The sequence below is a fragment of the Rhipicephalus sanguineus genome, chromosome 3, assembly GCF_013339695.2.
Source record: "Rhipicephalus sanguineus isolate Rsan-2018 chromosome 3, BIME_Rsan_1.4, whole genome shotgun sequence".
Lineage (NCBI taxonomy): Eukaryota > Metazoa > Arthropoda > Arachnida > Ixodida > Ixodidae > Rhipicephalus > Rhipicephalus sanguineus.
In genome coordinates, this window is record NC_051178.1 from 132,790,734 (window position 1) to 132,816,865 (window position 26,132).

Consider the following 26,132-nt stretch of genomic DNA (forward strand, 5'->3'; position numbering starts at 1 on the left):
GGGGGCCGGTTCTCCGTAGCGGCCTCTCGCTAGCAGACGATGCGCGTTCACTTCCGACCGTATCCTTACCTGTGTGCGTGCGTAGATGGGCTTTGAGGTGGGAGCTCTTGCCGTAGACTTTGTCGCAGCCCTCGAAGTTGCAGATGTGGAGTTTTTTCATGGCAGACGAAGGTCCACGGACGCCGGGTGTGGCCGACGCCGCCGCCACGATCGCTTTGTTCGAGGCGGCGCGTACCTTAGGCCTAACGCTGGTTACGGGCCTCGCGGCGGCCGAACCCACCGGCTCTTGTGGTACCCGCGTCAAGTCCGTCAGTATCCGGGCGATCATGTACTTGGAGGTGTCCTTGAGGTGAGATTCCTGCTCGTCGGGCATGCAGTCACTGCCGTCCGTCGTGGTGCTCAGAGACAGCGGGCTGCGCCGATCGGAGTCCGAGTACGGGTCGCGAGGTCGAGCGTTGGACATCGCCACGAGGCATTCGGCGGCCAGACTCACGTCTATGTCCAGGTCTCTCACCAGACACACCGCCATGGTGATGCCGGGTCGTAGACAACGCTAACTACGAGGACGATGCCGAAGAGCACTAACTCCCACGTTGCCACATGAACGCGGGAAAAAGAAGCGCACAGAGCCGCGGCGCACACACACTCCGCAACGGCTCGCTCACATCTGCTATTTTCCCTCGTGGTTTTTGGAGGAGTGGCCGGCGCGGCGCTCACCTAGCGGAGGTGACGTAAAGCTCTATGCTCGCTTTTCATTGGACGCGGTCTCGGCTAGTGCTTCCGGTTTTGTTATTTTCTTCTCGTATTTTGCGCTTCCGCCCCTCCGCGCTCTCTGAAACGCGGCTACCTGAGCGCGTGGTGGTGTCGGCTGCATCTCGCCTCCGAGCGCCCGCGCGGTCGGGAGGAAAAAATACATATATAAATGAAAATAAATCGTTTCGTGTGGCTGCAGATTGAAAGCATTCGGCCGCTTCGAAGAACATTCGCCTCTGGGCTGTCACCAGAGAACTGTCAAATTATTCACGTGTTTTAAACCATCTGCCATAATAAATGACTCAAGAAATATTTGAGCTTTCAATTTAAGATGAAAAAAAAAAAAGAGAAAGAAATACATTTTGCTGAGCGTCGTGCTCACCGTAAAGCACACACAAAAAAGTTGCACAGAGCTCTACTTTCAATTAAACCTCATGACTGAACGCACATCGCGATAATCATCCCGCTTAACACCTTTTTTTCCGCTAATTAACACTCCGTTTTCTGGTACTGCAGGCATTACGGTCATGCAGACAAACAGCGGGGACAGTGCACCACAGGATGTCCGACAAAGCGAGTTTTTTGACATTTCGGAGAGACGGCAAGAACCCAAACAGAGCACCGCACAAACGGGAAGAAAAGAAAGAAAGAAAAAAAAAAAGGTGGTAGATGGAAGTTGCGCATAGCTATAGCGCACAAGCGGCAGCAGTATAATGAGCGGAAACGAGAACATGTCGCGGCAATCGTCTCGATCGAGCTCGAGGTTCAGCTCAGCTTGTGCTACGCAGAGGCCAAGAGAAACGACCGCGGCGACGAGGTCGCGACGTCGAAGGACCGCGCCTCCCTCAAGGATCGCACGTTGGCGCCTCCGGGCCACGCGCGCCAAAACGCCGCGGCATATCCCCCCCGCCGTCTATTCCGATATGCCGAAAGGACGCCACACCGTATAAACACTCAACTACATATTCGCACGGAAATACCGAGGGACAGAAAAAAGAAATCGACAGGAAAATGCCATTCATATGCGCACGCAACGAATTTGCGGCCATGGACAGATCCAGAATTGCTCACGTGTCTCCGTTTAGAACCAAGGAAGCTGCACTTTATTCTCTGTCCAGTACCGAACTGAAAGCCGGAATACGCACAATTTCTCGATCCTGTTATGACTTCGCTCGCCGAAATGATCTCAATTAAGTGATAAGCCGCTCCCTTAAACAATTGCCTCAGCGAGGCCGAACGATGCTGCAGATGACTGTACGTCGCAGAAAGTGTGTAACTTATATTATTAACCTCGTAGCAAAAGAGTTGACAGGTGTCGTACTGCCAGCCTGCTCCCTTTTTGCCCCTTTTTATATCTGCGTTTTCCTATCAAATAAGTGCACTGCATTGTAGGAAACCAGTATCAAAACAAAACAACCATTCTATGATGTCATGAAAAATTATTGAACAAAGGTTGCAGGCATAGGCGTGCACAGAGGGGGGGCAGGGGGGCGGCCCCCCTAGTCACCTAAGGGGGGGGGGGGGCAAAGTCTGCCTTATACATTGAGTTAATAGGGAGGGGGGGCATTGCGATGAGCCTTCACCCCCCCTGAAGGGGCACCCTGCGCATGCCTATGGTTGCATTGTGGAAGACTGTCAATTTTGACCACGTGGCAGGTCCTTAACAGACACCCGAAACACAGTATACGTGCATTTCTTGAGCTTCACCTGCATCGGAGTGCAACCACCACGGTTTGGAATCGAACCCAGGACCTTGTGGTTAGCGGCATAAAGCCATTGCCACCAAGTCGCTGTGGCATTTCCTTGCTTCCTTCACAATATAGAGGAACAGTGACACAAAACGCTTTTGGCAAATGTGTATCGTACACTGCTTTTATTTATGCAACAAGGATCTAGTTACAGTGCAGACAGGAAAGTTCTCTGAAAGAGACAGAACTGTGAAATAAATGGGAAGCAGCATCACATGCCCCCCCTCTTGCCTCCATCACAACTGAGTGCGCTAGCATGCGTGTTGAAAGACTAGGCAACGTTGAGCTATGCATGTAGGATTTACTCTCGGCTTTTTGCACAAATGCCCTCTGCCTGGCATGGCTGGTGGTGAAAAGACTACAAGCGAAGAAAATAATTTCACATTCAAAATCTGCCTGTAGTATGTGCATGCGTGACCAGATGAGACAAAGGCAAAAAACTAATAAATAGATCAAAGTAAAGACACAGGGTGCAGATTCTTAAAGGACATTCACATGTATGTGTTTGCGACATACTTAAAGGGGCACTGACACCAATTTTCGAAGCTGAGTTTAGTCAGTCATAAAAATCTCTTGTATACAGAGTCCACTCTGAGCAAGTGTGAAGCTCAGTAAGTGCTGATAAAATATTTTATTTTGATATTAAAGTCAATTTTCGCATGGCACATCTGCTGACATCAACACCAGTGTGACGTCAGGCTACAGTATGGCCAGTTGTGACGACGTCAGGTACCGAAACATACAAAATGGTCGCTTGCACATCACCAAAAACATCCAATATGGCCGTTCGTGTGTCACCAATGGAGCCTCGCAGCAGAGTGGCCATGGCAACGTCATGATATCTTGCGCGAGCAGGCGACGAGAAGCTCATACCGTGCCGTGGCATCAATATACAGTAGGAACCAAAACTAGCTTTTAAAAACATGTTGTAATTAATTTTTCATAGTCACTCACACTTACCAGTACATTTTCTAGGCTCCTGAAGACTTGATCTTTCATTTGGTGCAAAAAAAAAAACAGCTGAAAATTTTCGTGTCACTACCCCTTATGGCTGCTAACCTGTTCAAAGCCTGAGCTGTATGAATTTGAATATAATGGATTCACACAGCCGTCATTATAGTGTAGCGGCTATATTGGTTATGAGACTATATTTCTCACTAAACAATACAGGAAGAAACTGCTCGGTCTTATATGGCCAAATTTTTGCAGTGAAATTATGCCTTAGATTTCGACAACCATCGCATTTAAACCATCAGCGTGTTAGATTGTAAGAAGTAACCATGGCGTATCTTCAATCATATGCAATAACCGACAGGGTATGACAATGGTTATCTTTGCAGAAAACTATCAAGGCAAGACGCAGCAGAACAGATCATTCTCTTCAAACATATCTTCACACAATTCAATGCTCAAACATTCCCACACTTCTTTTCACATTCAATAGCAACGCGATTCCCCTCGCCAAATGCCACAAAATTTTTCAAAAAGTAGAAGAGAGAGAGAAACCAAAAAAGAAAGACTGGCTGCTTGTAAACAGCAGAAATGAGGATTTAGACGAGTAGCACAGCATTTCAAGCAAAAGTGCATCGCAAGCAACAAATCAAGCTCTCATAAAGGTTTCGAAGCGGAGTTGTTGATAAATTGATGCAATAAAAAGGACGACATAAATATCAATGAAGTGCGCAATATCTGCAATGTGGGAAAAGACCTTTGTGAAAGCAACTTTGCTCTCTCCACTTAAGCAGAGAAAGCGTCAATGCTTCATGAAAGCATCGGGCCACCAGCAGATGTATTAGCTTCCTCCAATAAAGCATGCTTAAAAATGTCTTAAGGTATTGAATATTAAATACTTGCCCAGATTAACACTTAACTGTTATCATAATCTCATTGCACAAAGTAATGGCGATATTGCAAATTCGTTAATTAAATGCCAACACAATTACATATTTAACCAACAAAATTACTGAAGATTACACAAATGAATTCTGCTATTTTACAGGCCAAAACCACATCCTGAGTACGAGGCATGCCTAGTAGGGGATTCCAGATTGAATCTGACCATAGATCCAAAAATTGACAACCATCAAGGAAGTAAAGCCTTTTCTAATTTTCTTTGCAAGATGCAAAATACTGTAAGAAACTGGGTGAACGAGAAATGCTAATCACTCAGAATGCCCGAGACAACAATATAACAGCACACTATATAGCCCAGTTCAAGAACACCTACTAACAAAGAATAAAGTAACAACCATTGCAAATTAATCATTGCATTTGATACATTGACTACTGCACTAGACCAGAAGATATCTCACTGCACAAAAATACTCGGAGGACTCTCTTTTACAATTCCAACAGGTGTGCATTCATTTGAGATGCTTATTGCACAAAAATGTGCTAACAAATGCTACACGTTGTCACCTAAAAAAAATTTGCTCAGTCACAGTGTCTCATATTATGTCTTTACCAAAGTCTGAACTTCATACAATGTAGCCTCATGGGTTACTTAAATGAAAACATAGAATGTGCCACCGAACGCTGGCACCAGTGCAGCTGGCACATATACAGAAAAGTGCATCGGATATAGTAAAGACTGAAAGTGTACCGAGCTCAGATGTAGTGATACATCTGAAAATGCTCGAGCATAGCACAGCAATCGTACCAGCTATTGTGAAGTGTTTGAAAAGTCTTGGATGGATTTCAGAGAGTGGTGAAACGAATGCCAGACTTCCGAATGGCATGAGAACTCCCTTATACATCTTCATTCTCTTTTACGTATACACCTTCATTCTTCTCTTTTACGTATGAATTGCGTTTCCTTTTTGCCTATTTCTCTTGTGTCTTGTGTACGTATGAATTACTGAGATTTGCATGCATCATGGAGTAAACTGTTTATTTAATTGTGCAATGTGCACTCAGTGAGCAAGGCTTAATAGGGGAGAAGAAACATGACACTACGTGTTGTCATACCTAATGAATTTGTGACGCTCTTCAGAATCCATAACGACGTAACCTACTGAGAATGCCATGTCTGAAATGGCCTTTGCGGAAGTTATGACATTTCTCGTGGCCACCTCATCAGCACATTCAACAGCACAAGATCGATATAAACAGTTGCAAAATATGCCTGTCTGAATGTCGCTTTCGTCACATTCACCTCTTTTGGCTCAAGACAATCAGCTCACACTGCAGGCCATGCATACCTGAAAGTCTATGCAAGTTCCAAGCAGCTGGCTGTGCTACTAAAGTCAAGTCACAAACGTACCACACCGGGAAGTGATTTCGAATATATGTACCAAACCGGGCATTTCGCTGAAATGTCATAAACTAGCCAAACGTCGTAGCTAGCTACTTGTTCCATTTGCGCCTAAAAACTGCAGCACGACGTTGCTCAATCAACTTCGCAAAAAAATGGGTTTCTCGAAGCATTTTCAACAATAAAACAGAGAAATTGCATTTCTACTGTGTTCTTTCTACATAGCTAAAGTGTCGTTATGAAAGACTGTCTTTTTCTCGTGGCCGGTGATGGTGTAGACCCTGCTACAATGGCTACTTCTTGGCAGCAACAACCTTGGAACAAATTTCCGATGTGAAGTCTGAACACGTGGCGTTGCCTCCGAGATCAGCGGTGAGATACTGCGGCAAAAGAAAGGAGGAGAAGCCATAGAAAGTTAGGAACAGCTGTTCTGACAACGGGAGTTATTGTTTTGCAGATGCATAAATGAGTGGGATGAATGGGTACAGACAACCACAATTATGTGACTTTACAAGCATTCAAGACAACATCTCAGTAAAAACTAGGCCGTTAATGTATTTCTTAAAAACATTAAGCCCATAAAACCTTATGATTACTGACACACTATCAGCAAGGGCGCTACTCCTGTCAGTCGAAGCCTGTGTTTTTTTTTTTACTGAATTCAAACACAAACAGTACCACACAAGGTGTTTAATAGAAAATTTGTATTCAGTGTGAGTTTTTAACAAACACCAAGAAAGGAACAACCTAAAACAGTCAATTTCAATGCAACAAAAAGCGGATATATGTGCAGGGAACATAGGCTGCAAAGAAACGGTTGCCACGAGAGTTACAAAATGCATCCTACTGCAGCGATTTGAAGGCCAAAGATGAAATCTTAAGTTAGCGCTTGAATGTACTTGAAGAAGGTACCACCAAATGTGCTCAGAGTTCTGTTACCTGAAATTTTAATCAACTTCAGATAATTAAAATACCAATGATAAAAACCCATGTTTTTTCTAATAGACGTCATATGGCAGTTATCAGCAACATATATCCTGTTTTTTTCATCCAGCAATATGTAGTTGAATAAGAGATGCTTTTGTGTTAGGAGTTGTTCTTTACTTCCAAGTCTCAGTCATCCTGTGAACCATTGTCTTGTTCGCATTTCTTATTAGTTCATAAACTATCACAAGTTGCGTGCAACGTGGATAATTTGTCATGCCATGCACTAGCGTGAACTCAGCTCAGGTTTTGCCAACATTACCTTTGCTTTGGTTAGTGCACTAGAGAAGTCCTTGAGCAATCTCAAGAGATTTTCAACAGCTAGACATGCAGAGCAGGAAAATCTTTGTTTTGGAACAGAACATTTTGAATATGCAGCAGTGTGATTGGGGTGAGGAGGGCGAGGACCTAATTGGAGCAAGCAAATTTTGAATTTGTCACAGAACACTCCCAACCTAGAGGAGCTCATCAAAGTAATTAATTGCAATTGTTACACCTGTACTCCCTTTTTGTGGTCTAACTCCTGTAGTGTTCTTAAAACTGCCATGTTCAGCTTTCTAGTGACTTATGGCGAAAATCTCGATATCTAAAGGTCCAGTGCAGTGCTTCTCAGCCATGAATTTTCGGGGACCCCTGTGAACCGGTGGAATAGATGAGGGACCCCTTTCAGTGAGGGAAAAAATGCAGGTTTGGGATGAAAGAAGTGATGTTCCTCGATGACGTCACCCCAGAGATCAAGCGGCTGCGATTCTTCGCCGGGCATCTCATTGCCGCCAGCTCCGAGAAGGTCGACTCGTACCACCCGGCCCCCACAACGATTATGCTATGACAAAAACTTTAGTCAAGTGCCATAAGCTGTGGTGAATGTTTGTAGTTATCTAGTGTTTAATTTGGTTGTTCCACGAGAGAGGATGTATCGGACACGTGTACTGATTGAATCGGCGCGGATGCGCATCAGTGATGCGCAGTATGTTCATTGCGCTCGCTCGTGCCTTTATAAGTTGTGGCTCAATAAACGTCGTTATTCTTGCACTGACCATGATGCTGTAAGCCAGGGGCGTAGCCAAGGGGGGGGTTGGGGGGGTTCAAACCCCCCCGAAATTTTTCAGTTTTGCTTGCATATATATACACGCACACATACAAACGCACGCACGAACATACATAAAGTATGGTTGAACACCCCCCGAAAAAAATTTCTGGCTACGCCCCTGCTGTAAGTGTCGTCCCTATGCCCGTGGCATAAGCCATATAGTGGGGAGGTCACAACACAGCATGCACTGTGAACTACGTGGTTTTTATTCAAATGGGTCTCTGCTTAACCCAGAACCTCATTTGAGAATCACTGGTCTAGTGTTTCGAACTAACCAATAGCTCAAGCAGTGTTTTGGGTATCACTGCAGTGGCAGATATCTGAAACAGAGAGAAACCTTTTGTATTTTAGCACATAAAGGAGCGAGAGAGTTACATTATACGAAATTCCCTTTTTCCTTCGACTGCTTCTAACTTTGATTCCCAAGCACAAAATGAGATTCTGGTTAAATTGTACAGCGTACGCAGTCACGTTTCCTTGCTTTTTTTTTTCTTTTCCTGTGTCACGCTCAGGCCCTCCGCTATAGTTCCGGCATACGGTAGAACTATCTCTGCATATCGGGAATCGGCAAGGACCATGCAACATTGGTGTGATAGTAAACATGCAGCTCCATTCCTGTTTGGCTCGATGATTTCTTCAAATGATGGAGGCATTCATCTGAAAATCTGAATGATGAAAGTTGCCTAAAAATGCTTTGTAAACCGCTGTGTTTTTGACCAATAGTAATGATTTGTAAATTTACAAGTGAGCTGCTTACCGATAGGTGTGTCTAATGCAGAAAGCTTTGACATTAACAAGGGGAACGACCCATTGCAGTGAGTCCTTTTATCGCCATTGCCAATGCATGAGTTACTACCCAAGATTAAAGGGACACTAAAGGCAAATATTAAGTCGACGTTGATTGTTGAAATAGCGGTCCAGAAACCTCGTAGTGCTGCTTTTGTGCCAAGGAAGTGCTTATTTTGAAATAAAATCACGTTTTTAGTGGTCCGCATCGCGTTAGCGCGCTTCAAATCTCCCGCCTGAAAATACGACTTTCATACGTCACTGCTGCCGTGCCCGACGTTGCCCGCTTTTACTGCGCGGCCGCCGACACTAGTAGCAGCCGAGCGGAAGTAGCGGGACCCACAGTAGCAACAATGGCGCTGCGGCAAAGACTTGCTCGGATGGGCACATTCAAAGCCTTCACCAAGTTGCGGTTGGTCTCGTAATCCTCAGTACGAAAGTGCAGCGAGCACACACGCAGAGGTTTTGACTGTTTAGCACACTGGCGCAATGGCATGACACTAAACCACTTCGAGCGGAAGGGTTCATTCCGCGGCACCCAGTGAAAAGACACACCGGTTTCCTTGCTGCAGCACTGGCGTTGTGCACCATTCGGGCATCCGGCAATATCACACGCATGCGGCATTTTGTCGAACTTTCTGTCAGAGCGACTTTCACGAGCGCGCAAAACACGCACGGCAGTACGCAATCCCGAAACTCCCACTGAGACGGGCGAGGCGCAGTTCGGCGAAAACGGAACCTTTGAACCACGCGCGCTGTTCCCCATGGCAACGCCACGGAGGTTTTGTTTTCCATGAATCAAGCGGAAGGGAACAAACAGCATTTTATTACGTCTTTTGGTGCACGGAATGTTCTTTTTTTACTGCTGCTAGTTTGATTACTAGTGATTTATTGTAGGCCGACTTCCATACGTCATCAGGATCACTTCGAAAATGTCCCACTCGTGGCGCTCATCATGTGATACATTTAGCTTAATTTCTCGGTAAGTAGGGCACTGCTGTTGATAATATTGCCGTTTTAGAAGTTGTCATACATTGGGCTTTCACTCTGACATAAATTGTTATTTGCCTTTAGTGTCCCTTTAAAGTGGTCACTCATGGTATGCAATGCATCCAGTCATGTTTACTGTATGAGCACTCTTGCACATATCACTCTCTATTGGTACAAATATGTGCACATACCTCACTGTTTTCCATTCTCACAATTAAGCATCTCAGTTTTATGGCTTAACAACACACACATGTCATGGCTACTGCGCAGTCAAAAGGTTTACAACAAGGCCTTCAGTAGTATGCTTAAAGTGAGTTTTGCAAGCACAAAACCAGACCAGTGACATTCTTGCAACACAGGCACTTCAAATAACTTTAGACGAAATGTTCTCAGACTCATTTATGTGATAGTGGACGCTGCTATGGTGTTCGCCACAGGCAATGCATAGTCCATCCAAAGCTCCCATATTTACATTTTACATGACTACTCATGTTGCCATGAGCAAATGCACGCAAGTAAACATATTGGACTATTTGAATTATTACTATTAAAAGATTTTTCGTGAAAAGTCACTTAGGAAGACCAAGATGTTTTCTGATTGCATGGGTGAGCAAACCAAAGCTCACTTAGTTTACTGTCCCCGTAGCTACAAACGATTGTGCATGCGCTTGTGTCTCACACAATAAATATATTAAAGGGAAATTGACAACCACCCATTTGTAGCATGAAGCCACAAGATATTCATCATTTTTCGGTAACCAAGAAGTTTTCTTCCTAAGAAATCCATATGGATTTCCTTGTGGCTTTGTGCTACAATTCGGTGGTAGTCAATGTCCCTTTCGTAACCCTTCCGCCACCTTGCGGGACTCCGCAGAACTGATTCGTAACAGGATAGATATATATGCAGATATACGATCCATAAGTCCTCAGCAAAATATGGAAGTACTAATGCAGTTGTTCATAACTGCACCTGAATGCGGAGATATGCTGGCTGGAATAACGTGCAGCGCTTGATGACTGAAGCGACTTCCAATGTCCTGAAGATGAAATTAACGAAACCTTAGCGGCCACTTCCCTCTAAAGTTGCCTGAACATGAATCTTTGGTGGTTGTATTTAACATTTTGGAGCAGTACAGGTGCAATTCGAGAGCATTTCTGAGGATTGGAACAGCCTGGCGCAGCAGTTCACTAATTTAGCACTTTGGAGCAACTGGTGCAGCTTATACTGCACCCTCGGATTTGGGAATTGCAAGTCTACGAGTAACTCTGCTTTTGCAAAGCATGGCTCATCTAACTCTCACCTTTCCTTCTCGGATTGTGTCGAAGCAGGCAGTCTCGATGACATCGGCAAAGTTTGTGAGCTTCATGTGGCGCAGCATCATGACGGCGCTGAGCAGAAGTGCAGTTGGGTTTGCCTTGTTCTGGCCAGCAATGTCTGGTGCTGTTCCGTGGACCTGTAAACCATCAAGAAGCATGCATTGCTTGAGTAACGTTGAAAACCTTCTTTCCAACTGAACGGAATGTAATTGTTGCCTAAATATGGTAGTGTTAAAAATAAAACCAACGAAATGAGTGGGCCTTTTCTACAAGCACACTGAAAAAACAAAGAAGTAAGTTTCTCTTTCTAAAACTTAAAGCTTCCGATAACTTGGTTTTTTAAATGATGTCGGTACTGTCTCTGCTTATTCACAAATTTATTATATGTATAGAGTAGCCTAGCCTGGCCTCATGGATGTCAGAATAGAACAAAATAATCTGTAAAATACAAGTTATGAATACAGCACTGATATGACTTAGAAATGCCCTCCAAACCCCCCGACTTCAAAAAAGAAAAAGAAAAGTAACGTGAGAAAGAGAGGGAGAGAGGCGAAGCAGAACAATCAGGCGAAGCAGAACAGCCAGCTTTATTACAAAAGCATGTGGGCTATCTCTTGATTGATATTATAAAGAAAAAGCTTAGATTTCATCATGTATATGTCCAGAAGCACAATTGTGCAGCACCTTCTCTGGCCATTCTTTGGCGTTTTAAGATGAATGAAGCGACAAGTCTCTAGGTGTACGATGGTCTAAATGCCTCATGCCTTTTGAAGACCAAAGCACGTTCCAAGCAATAAAGATAACCACACTCTGTCACCTCACTGAAAGGAATTGTGAGTTAAACAGTCTGTTGGCATCCTCCTTTTGGAGAAAAGACAAAAATCCGATTGTGCTTAACCTAGATGTATACAACACACTTACATCATTACATATTGATGATTGGGTTTTATTTATCAATTTTGGATAAAATGCAAAGTTAGTCAAGTGAGGTTTAATGGTGCAAGAGCATCTGAGCCTACGCTGTACCAGACAGGGTGTGAAAAAAAATATTTACTAAATGCAGCTTACGATGCAGTGCTTAAAACTCATTTCAAAAATCTATCATGTTCAAAAAACTTATTACGTCGGTCAGAGGTAGCAGCACATCATCTAAAATAAACATGGGGTGAAGTGACATGTGTAACTTACACAACACACTGAAGTGTTTTTGTCTATGTGCTTCCAGATATGGACACATAGTAATCAAAATGTGCAACACTGCTGGTGGTTCATGACATTTTTCACATCCTGCCTGTTCCTCCTCCTCTGTTAATAAGTAATTATGTGCGATGTGAGTGTGGCCTATTCGAAGTCGACAAAGAATTACTCCGATGAATCCTTCTTGATGGTAGCATCTCTTCCATTCACCCAAGACAGGTTTGATGAGTTGCAGTTTAGTGTCCCCTTTTAATTTCCATTCACACTGCCAGTTACAGGTCAGTACCTTATGAACAGCTTGAATTATAAACCTAACGGGTACATTTACATTTTAAATATTGAGATATTTCACTGCTGTTGCATGCTTATCCGCACCTTCCGTTTCTGTAGATCCCAACGTGACTAGGAACCCAGCAGAAGTGTATTGTCTGACCTTCGCTTGGGTGTGATAGTGAATAAGATACCGCCAGTAATAGGCTTTTACTGAGAAAGTACATTAGGAGTCCCGAGAGCACCCGGAGAGTCTGTATAAACCACCAATTTTTGGTGTCTGGCACTCACAATCTCCTGTACTGCCATCCATAAGGCATAACACCCAGCAATGTACACTTGGACAAATTGTAAGGATGCAAAGCATCAGGAAAAGCATCCCAACAGCACCCACTGACATTTGCAAACTTTGTTTTCGGATTATATACAGGGTAATTTAATATACCCAAATCTATAGATGATCATGAAGGAGTCTCTGTTGTGCAGTGAAGCTGATATTCTGTCCCAATTGTTAAAAAGTATATTTTCTATCATGCTTACAAATAAAATTGTTTTTATTAATTATTTAGTCATCTTAAGACACACAGAATTGATCAGGCAAATTAAATATTTTAAGATAGCGAAGTGCGCATGAGTGACTGTGACGGGCAGCAGTATGAAGATGGATAATAAACTTTTGTTGGTACAGTTAGCGCTTGGGTATCGTTTCATGTCTTCTTTTGTGTGTGTGTTTCTTGCACAACAAATTGTCACTGATGTGAGCCCAGTAGGACCAGATAGCCAACATTTTTTAAAATTCTGTATTTTTCTATCATTTTCAGCAAGGAAATTGAAGGGAAAGGGTTAAAGGGTCATGTATACCATTTGTTATGTGGCAGTTAGAGGTAGACACGAGTCTAGATTACATCAACAATTTTTACGTTATTTATCCTTTCATGAAGTAGAGCTTGGGTTGCGATCCGTGGAGTTATTGTCAGTCAAAATTAAACCAAACTGCACTGCTCTATGTATGAAAAAAAAAATATGAGTCATCATAAATGCTCCACACAAAAAGGCTCACCGATTCAAAGATAGCCCCATCATAGCCGATGTTCCCACTCGGTGTCACTCCGAGTCCTCCAACAAGACCAGCGCACAAATCACTGCAAAAAAGAATGCAGTACGCCTGTAGTCATCCACTCAGTGTGATTATATACGATATATGTGGAAGCATGCAGAACTGGCTGTGGACAGGCATCATGACCTGGCTGTGTGCTGATGCCTACACTTACCTAAGGATGTCGCCATAAAGGTTAGGCATCACAAGAACATCAAACTTGGATGGATCCTGAACCATCTGCAAATTTATAAAACGTGTAAATGCGAATAAAATTATAGTAGATGCCCGTGTTTGCTTCTTACACAAGTAACATACACATGAAGTAGTAAAAACAAGAGACATAAAAGGTATGCCAAACACACTGACAGTGTGTTATACAATGAACTCAGGAAAACTTAGGAGGACACCCTGTCTCCACTTGTCTTGTAGTGCACTGAAACGGCCTTGCTCTCGACAGCATAGCTGTATAGACGGTTTCAGTGTTTACAAACACAGCGCCTGGACGGCTTCCAGTTTTGTCCAGCGACGTAGTATATTAGCATTGGCGGGGAAGAAAAGCCTTGGCGAGTAGCCCGCAGACTTTCAACACTTATCTGTGTGTATAGCCAAATATCTCAAATAAATATTCTTCTAAGCTATACACAAGGTCATAAGAGGTACTTTCGAGTTTTATGCGCCCTCATTTTATCCAAAAATGTAAAAAGAGACTTTCCTTACAACTTAAAGGGACTGACAACCAATTTTTCTCAATCCAGTTTTTTACAGCGCATTAGAAAGCTCAACCTTCGTCATGTTTGTAGCTGCAGCGGTTAACCCCAAAAGTGCGTGGTTATTTTATTACCAGTATTTCTCGATCTGAAAAGCCCCTGAACTGTACGTAGATGTCCTCCAGCAATGCTGTGAAGCGATAGCGATGCAGATAGCCTTCCTCACATTATGCTCAAGGTGTTGCTTTCACAGGAGTGGGTGAAACTGTGGTTAACCACTTTCATATTGACATTTCCGACCATTTTGGAATATAAAAAGCAGGTAGAATAAGTTTTCTGAACGCTCGTCGTCATGATAGATCTCTTTACCGCCTCGTGAGCTAGGCGCTCATGGCCTCCGCGATTAGTTTGGACAACGCGTCGCCGGAGGTAATGTATGCTCTTCGTACTTTTCCAACATGTCGACAGGTGCCGCTAGGCCCTCAGCTAACAACGTTCATGCTGCCGCTCATGACCATTGGGTCATACATCAAGCGAAGGCAGCGCCACTGCTCTGCTCAGTGCAAACGAATGCATATCTGCACGTTTTACGTTAGAAAAAATTACAATAAAAAGTGTGCTGTATTTCAACGATAATATAGAGACAATTATAGCGTACACCAGTAAAAGGTCACGTAATAGGTACATGCGCATGTTCACTTTTTTGCTGCCAGAGGCGTCAAAAGTAATTTTGAGTGAAGAAGTAAAAATATAAATCTGTGTTTAATGAGAAAAACAGTGTTCCTTTCAGACAATACAATAGACAATCCTTCCATCAGTGGGGTTATCTCAATCTGTATTCTGAGCGGTTGTCGGTCCCTTTAAAAAACACGGTTTCTGTGTCTGTGTTAAAAAATGATAAATGAAGTGAACGGAAGTCTCTTGGGGTAGAACGCTTGCTGCTACTATCGCAATCGCAAAACCGTCTATAGTGCTTTGAATTGTGAATGGCAACTACTAATATCAAAAGACCACCACAACAGGTTTCGATGGTGTCATGAGTCTCCTTCTCCATATCAAAATATCGACTGGACTTGGTGCATATTTTGAACTGGTCACAATAAAAGGCAACTGAATTATTTGATGCACTCCGAATAAAATGAGGTCCCACAGTGTAATTACTGGTTTACAGCTGTCCAATAAAGCAATGAATTTGAGGCCAATGTTTTCTGAAAGGTATTTCTTTAACCACAGGTGAATTTGTACAGCTGCTGTTAAAGATACTACAGCTTCGCCAGTTGCAGTGTTGCTTTTTTTTTTTCCAAGTGAAACAAAGCTAACAGAAATAGTATCACTGGAAGCATGCGACTCACATTGAGGCACAGTGTGTCGAGGTACATCTCGTTGTACTTGATGGAAGGGTTTTTCTCAGCAGCTTCTCGACAACAGTGTAGGAAAAGGCCATCAGACATCCGCCTGCATGGACACAAGGGAGACAGAAAAGGAACAAACATGTTTATTCGCCAATTATTGGTCTGACATACCAACAACAAAAGGCCTAACCACTGTTAATATTGTCTAACACTGTGCACAAACAAACACATAGAAGATAGTGAAAACAATTGCCGCTATATTTTTTCTCGCTGCTGAGCTTGACACAGAATGCATTAACCTTCTTACAAATGTAAATTTATGTTGCTCAGCTGTGTAATTAAAAAGTTGCTTCATGTTCAAATGTTTCCTCACATTTATTTGCGAATAACACCATGTGCCTAAACATAACCATAAAATAAAAAGAAGAAAGAGATTCGAAGACTTTTTGGTCGTGACCTACAAAGCTTCAAAATGCAGCAGTATGGGATCTGCAGTGGTGCACTTTGCTATAGGTCAGCATCGTCAATTGTCTTTGCTTCCTTATGCATTTCTTGAAATGAAGTCTCGCACATGATAAAAGAAACTTAAACATCTATAAATATTTGGGTCATGGCAGAAGAAGTGGCCGAATTGTGAAACAACAGGTCACTTAGTATACATTCTCTTTTACTCAAATTTCGGTTATTGTTTTAATTCGTCACGGAGACTCATCATTTCCCCGACAGAAAAAAATATTTGTCACTGGTTAAAGGGGCAGACTGGTCCTTGGGATTCATATCCATTTTTTTGAAAAATGACATTCTTGGTTTCTGCAAGCATTTTTTTTACCTGTCTGCAAATTTTCCCACTCCCGGAAGTGGTAATTTTTTGCAATGTCATTTTGACTGCCCAGATTCTTGGCGCTGCCAAAATGCAGCAGCTGCTAAAAATGGGGAGCCTACATAGAGGCATCTTTATAATTCGCCAGCACCTCTGTCCAAAGCTCTGCTACCAATTTATGAGCACCTTGTCAAAACAACAGCATCTAGAAATGCGTCAACGGCATAAATGAAAGCCTTCATTCACTTATTCGGGCTTTGGCATCCAAGGAACAGCATGCTTCACTATTTATGGTTGAAAGTGCAGATGCCAATGCAGTAATAAAGTTCAATTGTGCCAATTTGAGAACCTCGTGGAAATCGTGAGAACCTCGTGCATCTTGGTGGAACTCAATCCAAAACCCAGCCTCCCAAGCATCAGATGGGTGAGTGCGAAGCGCAGGCACCAAGCAGCCGAGTCTACTCTCAAGAATGCCGCAACAAAGAGTGTCGAGCTGGCATTAAATAAGGGCTACTACAACGCTAAGCAGCAGTCACATTTATATTTCTCTCTACTGGCATCCACATTGCAAATTATGCACATTCTAATTGCTATTTTTAAAGTGTGCTATCTGTTTCTCAACCTTTTCTCAAAATGTAAATTTATGACAATTCAATATCGAGGCCTATATATCTTGGCATCTAGGGCACATACAACAATAATTCTTTGCGCACTGGAAACATAACTGTGTAGAGAATTCAAGTATGGGAGCAGAATTCTTTAGCACGAACCTTTTTAATTAATTATAATAGTAGTCATAATTGTAACTGAAATGCAAGTGCTTTTCAAAAGTGCAAAGTTCATTCTGCTGTGAAATTATTAATAATCTCTTCCCCCCCCCCCCCATAATTGAATTGCTAGCTATATTTCAATCTTTAATGATTAATTAATGTAACAATTTTTTAAATATCATCCTTATTTAAACACTTTTTGTTCTATCATGGCTTTAAACAATACGGGGGTGAACTTTAGTTATCTCAGGAACAAAGTAAGTTACAGCAAAAGTTGGTAATTATAAATATCTGAAATCTGCCAAAAAAGCTGCACAAACTAGGGCAGATTCATCAAAACTGATGGAGAAATAAAAAAAAATATGTCTAAGGTGAGTCTGCCCCCCTGAAAATTAAACCTCAAAGAACTAATATATTAGGAACACGTGGGGGTTACATTCTAATGGGAAGTGGCAGTGATGTCCATATTGTTCAGTGGTGTTAATGTGCCTAATGTGACAAAGCATACAATATACAAAATGGTACATTCGCAGCACTACAAAGATGTGGTGCCTAATTCATGGAGATGGGCCTATGCACACATTTAATTCTGGATATGGTGATGTCGCATTACTGCAGAGAACAAAATTGTGTGCGAAATCTATTCATGGACACAGTGATGAAATAACAAAATTTGTGACCCACGATAACCTTTTTTACATTTTTCACCCATGACCATAGGTCGGCAAACTCACTCATGTGTAGACTCACTCAGGCTCAGACCTGGCCGTGAGCCTGAGTCTGAGTGAGTCCGGGTGAGTAATATTTTGGTGAGTTTGAGTCCGAGTGAGTCCGGTTGAAGAAAATTTAAGTGAGACTGAGTCCAAGCGAGTCCAGGTGGGGAAAACATTGGTGAGTCTGAGTGTGAGTGAGCCATAAGCACGAAATATATTTCTTGAGTGAGTCTGAGTGAGCTCCAATTTTTTTGCCGACCTATGCCCATGACAGCCACTGTACTGGACTCTAATACAAGCACTCGCTCTCTCTTTTTTAGCAGATGAAATAAGTTCATTTGCCCTGAAATCCACATATCTATTCAGCCAGAAGACAACTGCATGCTGTTAACCGATGTGCTCCCTCACACATTTCTCTTTGTAAGCTACAGTTGAAGACTATGCTTAGTATGCAGCAGCTAGAGCAATTACGCAAATGCAGCTGAATTTTTGTTGATCCTGCGGTTCTACACTGATGAACAGACTGCAAAAGTAAAGCAATGCTCACATGATGTTGGCCTTGTGCACAGCGGTAACCATGCTTCGGTTATTCGCTTTGGCATACTCGAATGCATAGTTGGCGATGTTTCTTGATGCAGGCTCGGTGATCAGCTTGATACTCTGCACCACTCCCGGTACAATCTGCACCACATCGAGGCAAAGGCCAAAGTAAGTAAGAATCCATATTTGGGAGGAGAGATGCGGGAGGCACGTGTGTCGAATAATACAAGCTGGGAGGCCAGCCGGTGCATTGTTTCAGAGAAAGGCTATGCACAAGAAGGGCATCACACAGGGGAGAGAGATGAAAGATTCAGAAACTAGGATCTATTCGTTCACGTCGAATGCGAATGAATATATAGCACAAAGAGGGCAAAGCCAGAGAGGAGGGACCGCACATGCACACATAAGAATCAATAAAAAGAAATGGAATGGCACTAAAGCACGTGTCTCGGGAACTGATCGAGGCATTCCACATCAAAAGAAGCAGGATTGACTGCATAAGCAGCCCCTCAGTCAATATTTATAAAAAATGAAAGTGCTTTTTGAGATTTAATGTGTTAAACATTAATAATTCCTTGCTCTTGCATTCTTATGTGTGCATGTGCGGTCCCTTCTCGCTGGCTTCGCCCTCTTTGCGCTTTACATTGCCTCACGTTCGATGTGAACAAAGAGTTGCAAGTTTGCGCATGTGTCGTGTCTTTCCCCAGTGCGATGTCCTTATTGTGTGTCATCTTTCTTTGAAATATGTGCCCAAGTCAACTTATTTTCCTATCTAGTAGTATACATGCCCTTGGGCTAGTTGGTGCATGGTGAATAGAGCCCGTTCAAGCTCTGAAAACACAATCGCACAGAAGGAAGAACAAAGATGGAATTTGCAGGAAAACACTTGTACTGTGTTTAAGTACATTTTTCATTTTGTGCCACAATTTTTTTCACAGTGCTCAAGATTTACGAATTGTGCCTCTGTTGCTATTCCACTTAACAAAGCAGCAGCCACATTAGCAAACCTGTTCCCATTCCTACGTCCACAGTAAATTACGACAAAAAAATTGGGGGACGCTTAAGCTTCGCCTTTAACAGTTGAACGCGATAGCGATATCCGGCCCCATCCTCATCGTGCTCTGTTTCGCTTGTCATTATGTTCAGTCGCCCGGTCTCATACACTCGCACACACACGCACACACACTCGACATACCTATAGTAAAGATAAAAGTTACCGCCCTCTTCAACAGCACTTTTATGACAACAGTGTACCCATTACGTGTGTGTAAGAGAATGCGTGCACTAATGTGTATGCCTTCTGTAATGGGTGGCATGCTTTAAAACAGCAGCAATTACGCGTGTGATGCTTTTTCGAAGTTGCGGTGCACTCACTACGTGTTCGTAAGGGAATATGGGCAGTAATGTGTGTGCCTTTTGTAATGGGTGACCGGCTTTAATCCACCAACACGTTATGCAGTTCACATGGTGTGACGCCCGATGGCAATATACGCTTGTACCTCGTTTTACTGAGATATTACATCTCGTACTGCGACACCTGTACACAGGACGCGTATGTTTGTGAAGCATTAAAGTTAATTTCAGTGCAGTTCCAAGCAATGGAGTGGCTCTGTGGTAGAACACCTGCTTGCCACGCAGACAGCCAGGGTTCGATTCTCACTCGAACCTAAGATTTTTTTTATTATTTATTTTATACAAGATGATGATTTTTCGCTCGCAACCAACGACACCAACACCGAAGCCAACACTGGAATTTTCTGCGGAACAAGCTCTTTAACGCTGTCGCGTTAAAACTGAAATAAACCAGTGTTGCTCGGTGGGCCCCTGAAGCAATCCCAATATATTCTCTGTACGTACTAGTAGTACTGTGCCATTACTGAGAGAACCATTTACAACGTGAAACTCAAAGTTCATTCATTCATTCATTCATTCATTCATCTATTTACTTGTTAGGGTATTTATTCATCGTGCCAGTGAGGCATGCTATTGGAGGGAATATAGACGATTCAAAAAAGATTGAAGGGCATGTACAACATGTACATAAAGAAATCTAAAGAAAGGCAGAAGTTCAGGGGAAGATGGATGCTTAAAGAGATGAAAAATTCGTGAACACGGGGTGTCGCTGGAGCCGACGTCTCGACAAGCAGACTTGTCTTCTTCAAGGCTGCAACTGCTTTCCTTAGCATGCGTGTGTGTGTGCGCTTTGTGCCCTCTCCTCCAAATCAAACAAAACAGGAGAAAAGGGCTATTGCGAAAGCAGGGGAGCCAGCGGGGCAGAAAGGAGGGGGGCGTACAGAATTGGGTGAGTCAAAAGGAAGCAGTCAGCGAAAAATAAAGGGTGGGGTGGTGCGGGGTATTCGTGTCAAAGGGTAGGTAGACGTTACGCTGAATTATCGTTGCCTCCAAGTGATATTGCCGATTCTTTTGATGAATTCACGGTGAAAAGCAGGGTTAGAAATTCCTAGAAGGAAGGCTTAATTCGCACTGGTTTTTTCTGCGTATCTACCATATCAGATGGATTCAAGAGCCTCCTTTCATGTCCATAAGGAGTATGTCTCTATAAATCACAGTGAACTGGATATGTTTAACATACATAAGATGTTGCATTCAGCATTGTACAGTGTTGCTGTTGTACTCAACAAATCTCCAACTTCGTACCCTTGTTATGGGAAAGGCAAATAAAAGTAGATTAAGTGTCTGCTCCATCATTTTGTACAAATATATAGCACCTAAAACAAGAAGTGAGCAGGAATGTCCCAAGACAACTCACCTCGTGTTCAATGCCACTGTATTCTCCCTCTGTGTTTTCACGGATCGTCACAACGTCCACATCCTTGTATGGCGTCTCGAAGCCCTCCAGTGAACGGCATGGTCTCACATTTGCATAAAGACTAAATGCCCTGAAAAGGTGTGTGAACACAGCATAAAACCATGATGCATACCAACAGCCATGAAAATGACAGAAGCAAACTGTAGATATTAACACAATGTGGCCAGTCCTTTCACCTGTTATTATGTTACGTCAAGGCTCAGTTTCTGGTCATGTTTACGGCAATGTAGTGTTAAAAAATGAGACAAGAAAAGATGCAACTGTGCGCTGATGAAAAAGTGCCTCATGTACACAGTGTCTGTCTCTTTAGACAAATTTTGTTCAAAGTGGAGTCTTCTATGAGTACATGCCTCTCTCCCATGTGTGTCATCGTCTTTGAGTCTTTCACCTCAGAACATAAATTTCAGAGTTTTCTTTAGGCATGTGTGAATAGTAAATTTTAGGTTCGAGGCACATTCGAACCGAATAGTGATTTGGTCGAATAATTTCGAATCGAATTCGAACAGTATATATCACATATTATAAAGAAAAATGAGCATGTTTGTCATGATCCAACTAACCTGCATAAATATTTTTTTTAAAAACTGAAACAAGGCATGCACAAATGACATTCTTTTTGGTTCAAAGGAAGTGGAAGCAACTTTGAATAGTAGCAGAATTTGACTTTTGCTAGAATGCTTTCTCTAGAATGCGAGTGATAACCTGTAAAATATGCTGAGTTTTAAAATTTACTATACTTAGAGCATATAAGCCAGTATAACGAGCTTTTAAACTTAAAAAACAATGAATCGATGTGAGGGTAATATGTTCATTTAACCTTGAAGTGAGGCTTCGCGGCAGTGCGAATTTTTCCTGGAAAGGTGTATTCACGGTAGAGCACCTCTGCACTGCAGTGAAACCACCTTTACAAGGGGGGTTACATGCGGACTAATATACACCTATTCGTTCATTTCGCATACTTCGAAATTTCCAATAAGTAAAATTCGAATTGAAGCGAATTCGGATACTGTAATATTCGAATATTCGAAGTGCTCGAATATTCGCACAAGCCCAGTTTTCTTGTACTTGGGCTGTGTAGGCAAAAAATTAAGTTTTAAAACTCACCCAGTTAGGATCTCTGCTTTCTTTATAATTGTATGTACCCTTTATTTATTTTATGTATATAGACACTTTACTAACCTCATTGGATTCTGTTGAAATCTGTTTAGCTATTCCAGAAGCGTAGCTTACTAGCACTGCAAAAGCTTTACTTAATGCTCTTCAGGTAGAACTTCTTGAACAATACTGGCAATAGCCTTCCTTTCCCTACTAGCAACCTAAGACACAGCACCTCACTTTAGTACAAAAGTCCTAAATATTTTTATGCTGATAAGAAAAATTCAAAACAAGCACAAAATAATAATATAATAATATCTGGGGTTTTACGTCCCAAAACCACGATATGATTATGACAGACGCCGTAGTGGAGGGCTTCGGAAATTTCGACCATCTGGTGTTCTTCAACGTGCACTGACATCGCACAGTACACAGGCCTCTAGCAATTCACCTCCATCAAAATGCGACCGCTGCGGCTAGGGTTGAACCAGCGACCTTCGGGTCAGAAGCCGAGCACCATAACCACTGCTCCACTGCGGTGGACAAGCACAAAATAGCTATTGTAAAGTACACAACATCACCACTTACTGTCTCAGCGCGAGGTTGAGAGAGCGATGGCCCTTGCCAATTGGCGTCATCAGAGGACCCTTGAGGCCAATCTTGTTTTGTTGACCGAGTCAATGGCCTTCTGTGGGATGCCAAACTTTCCATCTGGCCCCTTCACTGGCGTGACGTCCACAGTTTCCCACTGGATTGGCACCTGATAAGCACGAGCAAACTGTTACTCCCATCCGATAGGTAAACTAAGTGTCACTTAATTTACTCTGGTCTCACAGGAATAAACGAGAACTTGTGCATTTTCCCTCCTCACTTCGTCTCTATGCATTGTGATCATGAGTTTAAAGTCTTTGATATGTGATGTTATACGGATGTCTTTCGTAATTCATTTTTCCCGCATACTTCCATTCACTGGAATAGACATCCTAAGGCGGGGGTCTCAAACCAACCTCAGCAAGCGGGCCGCAGCCATGACATTTAGTCCCGTAAGGGCCTGGACAGTGAAGAAGGTAAGAGCGAGGGAGGAGGGGGTAGTTTTTGTGCAAAATGTCAGCTAACGTTGCCATTTGAAAGAAGGCCTCGCCCATATCTAAATAAGGATAATTTCTGACAGGCATTTGGCGCAGGGATTCCAACAACATATCAATATCGACCTCCAAAATGACTGAATTCCAAACAGCCATTCTGAAATATAGAGTTGTTGTTTCAGTTATGTATCAACACGTGGTGACTGCAGGGGGTGCCTCACGAAAAAAAATGCAGTCACGCCTGTGTAGCTCATGAACATACTTAATAAGAAAAAAAAAAAGAGGGACAAACACGGTCAATTGCGGGCCGGGACGCTAGCGAAAGGTCCCACGGGCCGCGTGTTTAAGGCCCCTGTCTTAAGGATATATCTCGTTGTAAAACATTCTCCGAGTTCCAATCGTTTTTGTATCTTACCTTCCATGAGCAATACACTACCCTTTCTCTTTTTTTAATGTGATTATGCCCTCTTTTACTAATATTTTTCGTGTGTATGTCTTGCCATTTTTCTTTGATACGCCTTCATTTGTAAGTAGCTCATATTGTCATCTTTACTTCATGCGTGTACATATATATTTTGTTTCGTGAACATTCCTCCTTTTATTTTCAAGTTGCCCCTCCTGCAGTAATGCCCTAGTTCCTGCTCAAGGTACTTGCAATAATCAAATAAATAAATAAAAACTGCCTAGCCAAGTGTTGCTTTACTTTCCTAATGTAACACAGCATCGAAAGGATATATTAGCAGTGACATATTTCCCTGCATAATAATGGATGCCACATTGATTATTGAGATGAAACCTGCTCACAACTGAAGATGCCACCTACAAGGACCCCTTACGAAAAATCTGCCCTAATTAGAGGTGCCATCAGCCTTTTCAGGTCACCAAGTAAGCAGCAGCTCCCAAAATCTGATAAGGCAAAATGTCGGGATGCTTTCCAAACACAGTGGGCTGGACATTAGTTTGAATGGCCCTAAAATTAACGTGAATGTGATAGTTAATCTAACACTGAAGAATGATTGGCGACAAGACTTGAGTGGTGTCCCATTCCGTCTTCATTTCACACACAGACACAACCTAGCTCAGATCAGAGTACTTACACCGGCGGTTTTGAATATATCCTGCACAGCACTGGAGATTTCGGGACCGATTCCGTCTCCAGGAATAAGTGTCACTGTGCGAACATCAGTGGATGCGTGTCCTCTTTGCGGATGCTGCTCCCAGAGTACGCTGAAGCAAGGTCCTCTGCAATGTGTTAAATTGTGTAAAAGCAGTGAGGTCTCCATCCATTTCAACATCGCCGCAGGTCTATTCAATCACATGCAACAAAATGCTGTAATACTTCCCTGTCTCATTTACTGTTATTCCACAAGATCTTTTTCATAATTCACAGATGAAAAAATGAACTTCTTATTGAGCAGTCTTATTTGTCACGTCGTACTTGATCACTGCCATAAAAGTGAAATCCCTTTTTGTCACACTAACTTGCTTTCCAATTCATTCACCCGAGGCCAGAGAACGTGATCGCCAGCCCACTTTCTTCGTCACCATTCTTAGAACTCCTGCATTTAAATCTGTCGTCAGTGATTAGTACTGCATCTACTAGCTTCCAATGACACGTATTTTTTTTCACTATAACACATTCGGGAAATTAAGGTGTTGAAATAAGTAAACATTTTTCTTTAGAGGGCACGGGGAAGGTATATTTTCTCATGGAATAACGCTGCTGTCCGTAACGGCTGATCAGTGCCACAGCACACTATGGTTTCTAAAGAAAAAAAAGAAAGAAGGAATGAATGGTGTAGAGTCGCACTGCAATTCAAGGGTAACGACAAACGATTTAGTGCGTAAAAAACAACTGAATCTTTTCGCTCTGGCATAGGATGCCAGGTGCACGACCTACTCGTCGTGTTTGCTCGCAAAATACGCCCTTCACTGACACAGCAGTTCAGGGGAAGTTATTCCAGAGAATCGCAGACATCCGATCATCACCGCCGGCCGACGCAACAGTAATAGAAGTCCCGATTAGGTACGTCGTAACGTAAACGCCCAAGCACCGTTCGCTGCCTCATCAGGAAAGTTGGGAGCAGTAGTCAAGTGGCGAAGGTCGCTGACCTTGGGGCGGGGCTAGGCAGAAAATCTTGTAACTCGAACGGCTTGTGCGCGTAGCAGCTCCATCACTCCGCGGAAACATGATCGGCATAGGTATTTGAGTCTTCAATTGAGCAACACAGCGCATTCAATAAGTGATGAGCAATTGTAAGCGCTTCTTATTCTATATGTACCGCGGAAATATGTCTAGAGAGTAACGATTGCGGAGAAATGTCATAGAAAAGTCACAAAGTCACCATAAGGTCAGCCGGCTCGAGAGGAGGCTATGAGAGAGTTTTTGTTATGAGTTGAAGTCGCTACCGCTGCATTCCTTGCAATTCGGTGTGAGGCGCCGTAAAGAGAAGGTGTGTATGCAGCCAAGAGTTACTCACCGAGACATTTCTTAATACACCAGGCATCTTCCGCGGCGAAAGCTAGCGAACTGCGAGAGCACGAGTTAAAAAAGAAACTGGCCGTCCCCTGCCGTTTTACGTTGCGCTTTTGCTTGGCTACAAAAGTAACTACAAGCAACACACACATTCAAACTAGTTTCTCTTACTGTGCAATACAATAGCTCAAAGCAATATCAGTAGCAATACTGTATAAATTTCACTTATTTAAAGCATATTTAATTGGCTTTTGATT

At 42.8% G+C, this 26,132-nt stretch overlaps 2 protein-coding genes across 2 annotated transcripts in view; both read right to left on the reverse strand.

The window, feature by feature from the left end:
* Window positions 1-666, reverse strand: part of LOC119387169 (Krueppel-like factor 13) — a 33,642-nt gene extending 32,976 nt beyond the window's left edge. The window contains exon 1 of the mRNA XM_037654480.2: window positions 70-666. Within this exon, the coding sequence (XP_037510408.1) occupies window positions 70-529 (460 nt within the window). The 5' untranslated portion in view covers window positions 530-666. The remainder of the gene's footprint in view (window positions 1-69) is intronic.
* A 5,302-nt stretch (window positions 667-5,968) lies between these two features.
* Window positions 5,969-26,018, reverse strand: LOC119387168 (probable isocitrate dehydrogenase [NAD] subunit alpha, mitochondrial). The gene is given in 11 exon segments (XM_037654479.2): window positions 5,969-6,134; window positions 10,906-11,058; window positions 13,449-13,530; window positions 13,660-13,724; window positions 15,547-15,649; window positions 18,397-18,530; window positions 21,160-21,289; window positions 22,903-22,981; window positions 22,984-23,074; window positions 24,497-24,641; window positions 25,880-26,018. Coding segments are annotated over 11 exon segments (1,077 nt in total). The 5' UTR covers window positions 25,888-26,018; the 3' UTR covers window positions 5,969-6,047.
* Window positions 26,019-26,132: the final 114 nt, after the last annotated feature.